This window comes from Eurypyga helias, unplaced genomic scaffold (assembly GCF_000690775.1).
Source record: "Eurypyga helias isolate BGI_N326 unplaced genomic scaffold, ASM69077v1 scaffold1376, whole genome shotgun sequence".
Classification (NCBI taxonomy): domain Eukaryota; kingdom Metazoa; phylum Chordata; class Aves; order Eurypygiformes; family Eurypygidae; genus Eurypyga; species Eurypyga helias.
Window position 1 is genome coordinate 6,948 of NW_010257083.1, and position 10,734 is coordinate 17,681.

General features: G+C 54.5%; 1 protein-coding gene across 1 annotated transcript in view; it reads right to left on the reverse strand.

Annotated features, from left to right (window-relative positions):
• The window catches only part of SOCS7 (suppressor of cytokine signaling 7), a gene marked incomplete at its 5' end in the record, with an annotated part of 15,005 nt that overhangs the window by 1,862 nt on the left and 2,409 nt on the right, over positions 1-10,734 (reverse strand). The window contains 5 exons of the mRNA XM_010153871.1: positions 1,695-1,823; positions 6,795-6,963; positions 7,384-7,514; positions 8,289-8,390; positions 9,109-9,213. Coding sequence (XP_010152173.1) covers positions 1,695-1,823; positions 6,795-6,963; positions 7,384-7,514; positions 8,289-8,390; positions 9,109-9,213 — 636 coding nt within the window. The remainder of the gene's footprint in view (positions 1-1,694; positions 1,824-6,794; positions 6,964-7,383; positions 7,515-8,288; positions 8,391-9,108; positions 9,214-10,734) is intronic.

Sequence of the window (10,734 nt, forward strand, 5' to 3'; positions counted from 1 at the left end):
ACACCGGGGAGATGCAGCTCCTAAACGTTCTCCCACTAAAGATCAGGCAGCAGCGTGAGACACTCTTTTTCGAGGATCAAGGCGCAGCCGCTCTAAGCGCCCGGGTCTGATGCTGCACCCAGATGGAGAGGAGCAGGACCCCCGGCCAGCGGCGCAGCTGGATCAGAGGGGACCAGGCACCAAGGGACTCCCCAGCAGGTGCACAGCACCACGTGGGAGGGGGAGATTTCCTTTTTGGATTATATTTTTCTAGAACAAAGTCCTCTCTAAGGTATTTGCCTGGAGTCCTAAACCCTCAAAGCCCTATTCTCCAGGGGAAGCGATCTCAGGATCAGGAAGGTAAAGTATCTTTAGGTTGAAAGGGTTTTTTGAAGGCAGGGTACACTGCCAAACCAGCTTTACATTCCTCTCCTCACCAAAGCGTGGCCACGTTATAAATCAGCTTCCCAGTTATTGGCTGTGTCTGCAGCAGAGGGCAACACTGAACAGATCAGGGCTGCCACTCCAGGGCTGCTAGGAACCCCAAAAAGGAAACATCCCATCCCTCCTCCAGCCTTTCCTAGACCAGGAACTCCTTGAGGCAAATCCTCCCCAAGGGACTGGGGTGCCCAGAATCCCCAGGGCCGAATCCTCTCCGTGCTGCAGTGCCACGGAGAGGTCACAGTCACCATCAGAGCCTGCAGGCATGATGGCAATACGGACAGGGAGCAAATTTACTCTACTCTTCTCTAATCCTCACGCTCAGTCCTGCCCCTCCTCTTCACTGCCACCACCCGTCTCGCCACAGCAGCGCTCCCAGTCCCGTCCCGTTTTGTTCAAAGCGTCACCGCTCACCCACCCTCCCACTGCTGGTCTCTCACACGTAAGGGGCATATTTGCCTATTTGGCAGCCTCTTCCCTTCCTTTCACATTGGATTTTTTGGCTAGCTCTCTGGTACACCAGGACAGACAAGCAAAAACCAGAAAACAGACAGATAGAGAAGACACTGGTCCAGTTTTCCTGCCCAGATTTAGCAGGAGGGAGACGTGAGCCCACTTAAGGAACCAGAGTTTGACGGATGGGGGAACAAGCACTCTGCAATTCCAACGGCACGCGATCCAACATGCTTCAACAGAGCTTCACGAACACTCCCTCCTTGCTTGCAAGCACCTGCCTGTTGATGGGCTCTGGCACTGGTGTCCCCCAGGGACTCTGAATCCACAGTATCTATCACTCGAGGCTGGCTTTGAGCTCACTCTTGGAAACACTCCCACACGCTCAGCTTGATGTCTCTCCCCTCGACAGCCCCAGGTGGGTCTCAGCTAAAGCAGAACTACAAAGCACAGAGTGGTTCCTAAGAACAGCAGTTCTTAGTTCTGAGACTGGGGGAGGGAAGAGAAGCAGTTTTAGTAGCCAAATAATTGCTTGTTGAGAGTAGCTTTCCAATCTCCAGCTCCATTTGTCAGAGTGTGAGATGGTACCACGTTTCCATGCTCCTGGAAAGGTTTGGGAAGTCTCCTTACCACCAGGAGGAAGTGGTGCAGTTGCTGAGTGAGGGATTTACTCCTCGGGATCCTTCTGGGAAGGCAGTGGGCAAGGCTGCAGAGCAGGGCACCGAGCGCAGCAGGGCAAAGCCACATTACACCAGCTCCAGGCACAGACTAGCAGCTAAGCACAGCGTAAAACACCCCCAGGCTCAGAACAGGAGACTCACCTGGAACCCTGGATCGGAGGAAGTAGAGGAACTTCCCGTTTTTGGAGTGCATGATCGCTCTCTTTATGAACTCCACCACGGACTGGCAGCGGTCTTCAAACTTGGGATGGCACCACAGGCTGAAGGTCCCTTCCAAGAGAACAGAACAGGTTTCACGTTATGGGAGCGCTGGTGGCAAGAGGAGACGTTTCGTCAGGTCTGATGGTCTCTTAGAGCTGGGACAAGGCAGGGCACTAAGAGGAAACACCAGCTTGCAAGGATGCTGTTCGATTGGAACCAAAGCTCTCCAAGAGATTGAGGAGATGCAGAAAGACACGACAACATGATCACCGTAACCCAAGCGTGGCCAGAAGCTGAACTTGTGAACAGCCTGCAACCACTGCTAGGTCTAAAACTACCGGAGCATTAACAGATACCCTGCTCCTCCGCAGCATCCCGTCAGCAGTGCTCCCAAAGAAAGCATCAGAGCAGTTAGGCCCACACAGGGCTATGTAAAACCAGCGGTCCAGGTGCTGAAATCCCCTTCTGCCAGCCCTACGGCTGTCAAGGATCACTTATTCCAGTGCTCAAGGCCAGGCTGGATGAGGCTGGGAGCAACCTGGTCTAGTGGAAGGTGTCCCTGCCCGTGGCAGGGGATGGGGCTGGGTGGGCTTTAAGGTCCCTTCCCATCCAAACCATTCCCGGGTTGGAAAAGAGCAGGCACAAGAGCAGCTCCATGTTCTTACCAACTGTTTCAAACACCTTACTTCAAATTACTGTCAAGCTAGAACCGGGGTCAAGGTACCGGGACACAGCGCTCCGTACGCTGCTATCCGACACGACATACACACCCAGCTCCAGTGGCAAATGACACAACCGGAGACGGGCACTGCAGGGAAAGCAGGTCCTCTGGGCTGTGTACAGCCCTCTAAATAGCTTGGTTTAAGCCTCAAGTCACACCGGTCTTATTTTTGTGCTGTAACCAGACACCCCCCTCCTCTCACCAGGACACAGCCCTGTGCATCCCCCCTTACTCGCCCACTCGCAGCCTACACACTGCCCCCACCCTGGCATCCCCCTTTGTATCTGCGGGTTCTCAGTGCTCCAGCAAGAGCCAACACAGCGCAGAGCTTCACCAGGAGCAGCAAAATGGGAAAAGAAGGGCTCAGTTTAGGATGGAGCCCATTGGGAGCCAGGCTCACACCTGCTGGGGTGGGGGGGCAGATTCCAGTGGAAGGTGTGTGACATCACCGATTGCACAAGCACTGCAGAGCCAGAATGGCAGCGGAGAGACTTCGAAAGCACCCCACATCCATGTAAAATATGGATTTGGCTACAAATGGATGTCTTCTCCCCGCACTAAAGAGACCACGTAGCCAAATCGGAGATCCCAGGGATGTTTCTGGAGGAGCGGCTGTCCCAGAGCATCACCAGCTCCGAAGCACCAACCTGCTACAGAGAAACCAGAGGAAGCAGCTCCGTAGGATGCCCAGCACTCACAGCTTTCCATGGGGCAGGCAGCAAGCAGGAATACAGGAGCTGTGTACAGCCCACAAAGCTTAAAACCCCCCTCTTATCCCCACAGCTAGGTTGGGTAGGCTTTGCTGGGAAAAAAGATGCCTCTCAGTCCTGCCACAGTTTGGGAGCAGTGACCTGTGTCACAACCCGCTATCTGATATCAGCAAGCACAAAAATGAGTAATTCTTGGGGATCTCAAGAGCTGAACGAGCTCTTGAAAGCGGCCAGTAGATGCAAAGGCCGAGGCACAAACACCACTCAGCTCGCCTACAAAAAAAGGACAAATGAATTCCGGTTCCTTCCTCTCATCTACCTGAAACCTGAAGGTCAAGCACCGTTCCCCCGGCCTCCCCATTTGTCATCTTCATGGGTTTATCAAAGTGCTCGGCTCTGCAGTTTTCCACGCTGCGGCAGCACATTCAGCACGAGGCAGCCAGTCCTGGGATGGGGGCGGGAGGGAGCGCAGGGCTGCCGACGCAGACGGAAACGCTGCACCCAAAAATGAAACCCCTGATGCGACGCCATGGCTGGGAGCGCTATTCTAGGGAAGGTGGCAGTGCTGACCTTCAATCCATGCAGCAAGAAGGACAGCTTGAGGAATGGGAAGGACACCGTGCTAGGGATGCTTCAAAAACGGATGTATCCCAGCCCCAAAAGAAGAAACCAGAGCAGCAGCAAGAAGAGTTTGCTCCGAATTTCAAACATGAAAAGTATCCACTGCACACAGCCTCACATCTCCTCCTGCTACTTTCATGAGCTGCTTCTAATTTCCATAAGGATAGGGTGAGGAGAATCCCTCTTAGGCAAGGGGCAGGGACAGGGGAACCGGCTCCGGACTGGCTTCAATAAATGCCAGGGCATCTCCATCGGCAGTGCTCAAGACCGGAAGCGCTGCCAGGCTTCTTTGCTCTGCAACATGAGCAGAGATGGAGGAATCAGTTGGTTCGGGTTGGAAAAGGCCTTTAAGGGCGTCAATTCCAAGCGTTTGGACGGCATCGGGTTGGAAAAGGCCTTTAAGAGCATCAATTCCAAGCGTTTGGACGGTATTGGGATGGAAAAGGCCTGTAAGAGCATCAATTCCAAGCGTTTGGACGGTATTGGGATGGAAAAGGCCTGTAAGAGTGTTAATTCCAAGCGTTTGGAAGGCATCGGGTTGGAAAAGGTCTTTAAGAGCATCAGTTCCAAGCGTCTGGAAGGCATTGGGTTGGCAAAGGCCTTTAAGAGCGTTGGAAAAGGCCTTTAAGAGCATCAATCCCAAGCATCAGTTCCAAGCGTTTGGACAGCATCAGGTTGGAAAAGGCCTTTAAGAGCGTTGGAAAAGGCCTTTAAGAGCATCAATCCCAAGCATTTGGAAGGCATCAGGTTGGAAAAGGCCTTTAAGAGCATCAGTCCCAAGCATTTGGAAGGCATCGGGTTGGAAAAGGCCTTTAAGAGTGTCAATTCCAAGGGTTTGGAAGACAACAGGAGCACCCCTGGGGCAAGGGCATAAGGAGACGACGAGCTTTGAACCGAGAGGTTGCCAACCACTGTTTTCTGCGGCAGCTTGGCTGGGAAGCCTCCGAACCCATCATTTGCAGGCACGTTGAATGACAAGGTGCCGTGGGCTGCTGTTATTAAAGCTTCCCACTGGTTTCAGGGCAGCTTCCCCCTGTGCACTGAGCCTCTCGGGTGTCTTCTCACCCGAGGAGGGGTGTCCGTAGAGGCTGACTCCAGAACCCCACACGTGAAGATCAGCAAAGCATGAGCATGGAGAGGAGCCACCCATGCACGAGAGGGAGCACAGCAGGAAGGACGTCAACAGCATGCCAGGAGTTCATGGAATAAAATCCCACCGCAGCAGAACTAAAGCCTGGGATGGGGACAGACGGCAGCGGGTGCCAGTGCCGAGCATCCCGTGGGCAGGGCAAGGACAAAGGAAGGTGACAAGCCACGACATCATAGAATCACAGAATGGTTTGGGTTGGAAGGGACCTTAAAGATCATCCAGTTCCAACCGCCCTGCCATGGGCAGGGACACCTTGCACTAGACCAGGTTGCTCCCAGCCTCATCCAGCCTGGCCTTGGACACTCCCAGCGATGGGGCATCCACAACTTCTCTGGGCAACCTGTCCCAGTGCTCCCACCCTCTGCGGGAAGAACTTCTTCCTGATATCTAATCTAACCCGCCCGGATTGCAATTTGTACCCGTTACCCCTTGTCCTGTCACTCCAGGCTCTTGTAAAAAGTCCTCTCCCAGCTCCCTTGTAGCCCCTTCAGGTACTGGAAAGCTGCAATGAGGTCTCCTCGGAGCCTCCTCTTCTCCAGGCTGAACCAGCCCAATTCTTGCAGCCTTTCATCACAGCAGAGGGGCTCCAGCCCTCCGCATCTCCGTGGCCTCCTCTGGACTCGCGCCAAGTGGTCAATATCCTTCTGATATTGGGGGCTCCACAGCTGGACGCAGCCCTCCAGGTGGGGTCTCCCCAGAGCAGAGTACAGGGGCAGAATCCCCTCCCTCGCCCCCCTGCCCACACTTCTCTGGATCCAGCCCAGGATACATCAAGAGATCGCTTCTTATTTCTCCCTGCCCATGGCAGGGCGGTTGGAACTTGATGATCATTAAAGTCCCTTCCCCCCCCAACCATTTGGAACTGGATGATCATTAAGGTCCCTTCCCACCCAAACCATTCCGTGATTCTACGATTTCACAGCGAAAGCTTTATTTTGGGAAGCACTGAGAGCTACAAGGGGTGACTAAACGGGGCTTGTTCCGCCTGGAGGAGGCTCGGGGGAGACCTTAGCGCTCTCTGTAACTCCCCGAAAGCAGGGTGCAGGGGTGGGTGTTGGTCTCTTCTCTCCAGTGACAAGTGATAGGACAAGAGGAAACGGCCTCAAGTTGTGCCAGGGGAGGTTCAAGTTGGATATTTGGGAAAACGTCATCCCTGAAGGGGCTGTCAGGTTGGAACTGCCCAGGGAGGTTGGAGTCACCATCCCAGGAGGGATTTAAGAGACAAGTTCATGTAGTGCTGAGGGACATGGTTTATGGCGGACTTGGCTGTGCCCAGTTGATGTTTGGACTCAATCTTAAAGGTCTTTTCCAACCAGAACAATTCTGTAATTCCATGATTCTCTCATGTGCATCACATCTCAGCAACGTGGGATCTCCAAGACCTCGCCGTCATTAATTTCTGAGTCCAGTTTGCCAAAGCAAAACCTGAGGACAGGCACAGGAATTCTCGTATTCCCTATTTTTCAGAATCATAGAACCACAGAACGGTTTGGGTTGGAAGGGACCTTAAAGACCACCCAGTCCCACCCCCTGCCATGGGCAGGGACACCTTCCACTAGACCAGGTTGCTCCAAGTCTCATCCAGCCTGGCCTTGGACACTCCCAGGGATGGGGCACCCACAGCTTCTCTGGGCAACAACAGAGTTCTAAGAGGAGCTGCTACTCGAGGCATAAGAAGCTAAAGTCAAATAAGGCCTCTTGCAGAACCTCAACACAAGAGCGAGAACACACTGCTGCTGCTCCCCTCTTCTGTTTTTGGGACCTTGCGATCAGGCTGGTCCCCAGCCACCGGCCTCGGCTGCCAGCAGCATCCCCAGAGAACGGCCCGCGGCTCTCACCTCTGTAGTGCTCCATCCTGGTGTGATGGGTGATGCCCTGCGACCGAAAGCTCAGGCTCAGGATGTAACGAGGGTCAGAACTGTCCCGAACCAGAAAGGACCCATCCGGCTTCCCCTTCAGCTTCATCTCGGCATCCTCCCAGTTCATTGGTCCCCAGTACCACCCACACTGGGAAGAGAGACAGCCGGGACATCAGCAGAAACCAGCAAGAAAGATTTTATCAGCAATCAAACACAATACAATTTGCTCCTGTTGTTAATTCGCTTTAAATGCCAAAAGGGAAGTGCCTGGATGTATCCGCCCAGGAGTATGGATGGTTGGGACTGGCTGCTCCTGGATGAGAGCGCACCATCACACCCTTTAGCACCCAGAAGGGGTGAAAGGACCAATGAGACTACCCCTTCCATGCACAAGAAAATGCTTTTCTAGACTCAAAGACCTCAGTAGGAGAAAGGCAGGAGGGTTTCTCTCAGTCCTATCCCAATTTTATGCTCCCAAGTCTGTAAAAGGGATGGACCAGTCCCCAAAACCAGAGCCTAGGCCCGCAGTTTTTTCCTTCTGGCTGCCACCACCCCCCCTCCACGTTACCTTCTCCAGCTCTCGCAAGCTGGCTGCGAAGCTGCTGGAGTCCGGGCGGTACAGCGGACACTGCAGGTGCGGGACAGGCTGCCCGGGCATCGCCTCCGTCGGCCTCAGTGGGACAATCCGTGGGAAGGCATCTGCAGAGGGAGAGACAGCCACGGTCACCCGTGGGGAGCTCATCCCAAGGCTGAGCCGCCCCGTTCCCCCTCACATGGCTCTAGAGACAGGGCGGGAGGGACAGAGCTGCGGGGGGAGGAGGAAGCTGCGCTGACGGATGGGAGGACAATGTCCCTGGGGAAGACACAGCGGGAATCGCTGCCTGGCTCTTCCAAGGTGGTTAACTCACTGCCTTCACCTGCTATTTCCCTATGCTATCCCGGAGGGAAGGCAAGGGAAGTGCCAAGCGGCATGAACACACATCCTGAAAAAGGAGGGGCGGGGTAAAAACCCTCCGGGTCCTGAAGGAAACCAAAAGCAAAGGGGTAAATGCACAGGATCCATCCTCGTGTGCTGTTCAGTGGGATGCACACCAGGCTGGCTGGCAAAGCCGGGGCTCCCGCACTCATCCCTGCTCCCACGGCTCTCTCCCGACACTGCCAACGCTCGTTAGCACGCTATCGGACACAGAAAATCGGGGTGGGCTGCGCTTCTGCCGAACCCAAGAGGAACGAGAAAAAACGGGAGATGCTGAACTGAGGATAAAGCTGATGCAAGCAGGAGCTGCAGCGGAACTACCGTCATCAACAAGAGCCACCCCCTCCCAGAAACCTTGGCACAGAGCACAGAACACGTCCCCGAGTGCCAACCCAGGCAGCACCGCTGCTGTCAGAGCCCCAAGTGCAGCCTTAAAACCCCCAAAATCCAGATCCCTGAAGGAAAAGCCGGAGCCTTGCTGCCAAAGCTAAGCTGACCTGGGGCATGGGGCGGAGGAGGCGGAGGCAGAGGGAAAGACTGCAGGGAAGAGCCCATCGGACCCACTAGAACAGACGTAGGCAGCGTCCCACTGATATCATCTAGGAGAGAACAGAGGCAAGAGGTTCAGAAACCAGGAAAGCGAGCGAGGGCCTGAGAGCACAGCCCCAGCAAACCGGCACTCGGTGCTGCCTGGGGAAGCGAAGGTGAAGCTTCCCACCCTCAGGTCACCATCCTCCTGGTGTTTCTGAGCGCGGGCGGCTGCTGCTGCTCCGCACCAGCTCACGCACACTCGCTCCACACGCACTCCTAGAGCGAAGGGGTTGGTTTTCCAGCCCAGCCAGCTCCTCGCACGCAGCACAGGACAGGCTTGTACAGGAGATCGCACAGAACTGGCACATGGGATGTGCAGTTCAAGGTGCTGCTCACTAGGGCTGACTGTTCCCATCCCAAGCTGCTCCTGCTCAGAGGAATCTCCTCCAGAGGAGGATGCAGAGCAGCTTAGCCAGCTCTCCTGGTGCAGGAGCTTCCACTGACCAGAGAGCACAGAATGGAACCGGCCTCGCTGGGCGATAGGTAGGAAGGGGCAAGTTCCCAAAAGCAGCAGCAATACCACAAAACCAGCCCGTTACCTCCCACCGATGCACCCCCGCCCTCCCCTCCTGGCTGATCTGAGAGAAACACTGAAGCTTTCAATACACAGCAAAAAAAACCCCCAGGGACCCTCAAAACCCTCCTCCACCCTCCCTGCAAGGGCAGCCGGGCAGCTCCCCCGTTCCCGCAGGGTCGCATGGCACAGGATGCTCCCCGGGACGGTACCTAGCAGGCTGAGGCTTCTTCGTGGTGGAGGCGGCGGAGTCGGAGGGTGAGGGGAGGTCAGTCCTCGCTGGGAGATGTCCACGTCCACTAGTGACACCGTTTCACCTGAGGGTTGATGGAGCAAGACCGTTAGTATCTCCCGGGTATGCAGGGGGAGAGGGGAAGGGGCAGTAACCTCTGCAGGGTTTGGAAGAAGGGAATGGCACCGGGACACGCGCCTGAACCCCATCCGAGTCCAGCAGGAGGAGGACACGATGCGGAATGCGCTGCCAGAGCTTTGCAGCACCGAGTTCCCGTACCCAGCAGAGCTCATCAGTGGTGCACAGCACTTTTTACAGCGTTTGGGAAACCGCTTTGAGGTCTACAAACTCTGGGATGCTGCTCCTCTTGATGCTAACCTGAGTTTGCCCACCAGTGCCTTTGATAATCAAACAGAAATACCTTTTACCCCAAAGGCCATGAGGGTACCAGCTCTTAAAATTAATATACGGGAGCTGGACAGGCTTTTATATTAAATAGCTGGAATTCACTGAAGCCTAAAAGCTCTGGATACTGCTTGAGAAAATCATGACTAAGATGTCTAACTTAAACCCAGAAAAGCTTAAAATGAATCTAAAATCATGGGAGAGAAATGAAGGCATCAAATCAAGGTCAAAGCATCAGCCTGAGTATTGAAGAGAGCCAAAAGGAAGACACCTAAATCCCAAAGAGACCCTCAGGGGTGTCACCACTGCCAAGGCACAGTTTCTCCCCCTTCGGGGGGGAAGGTGGGGGAAATCAGCCTAACCATGCTCTGATGAACTACCAAATAAACCAAACACCAGAACCACAGTCTCAAGGACAATGAAATCCAGCTGCCTTAGATTCCGATCCCTGTGGGCAGGGAACTCCTCTTCTGCTCCAGCTCCCGAACACAGCATCACCCACCTCTCGCTAAGCACCTGACAACGTACTGACCAGGCGTTACAGGACAGTGTTGACTCAGCTTCCTTCTGCTCAGCCCTATGCATTAATAATCCATCTTAAGGGGAATATTTAGGGCTGGGCATCATCGGAGGTACCGTCTCCCTTTGGGGTGCCAGCACACCGCCACTCCTTTCCAGACCCCAAAAATAAAGTGGCCGCGTAGGCTGGGCTGCATTCGCCTTGTACAAACAAACCCAAAGTCAAGCAGACTACGAGGGGTGGCAGTAATTCGATTTTCAAATCCTTCCCAACGCAGCAGGAGCTGACCTATGGCAGGCTGCGGCGCACTTGGAGAGGTCAGGAAAGGCAAGGACAGCCTTCCCAAAGACCTTTGCTCGCCCCACACACTGACCTGAAAGCACATCACCAGGAAAACCATGCAAGCTGGGCCAGACGTTTGAATTCTGTCCTATTTTGGTGGCCCCAGGCTCAGAAAATCCTCTGTACAGTGTCCACCAAAGAAACCAAAGCCCTTGGCTGCGTTAAGACGGGAGAAGCCAAATTTGAATTCTGTCCTATTTTGGTGGTCACAGGCTCAGAAAATCCTCTATACAGCGGCCACCAAAGAAACCAAAGCCCTCGGCTGCGTTAAGACGGGAGAAGCCAACGACAAGACAAAGCAACTCAGATGCAGACATTCACCCTGAGGATGATCCAACG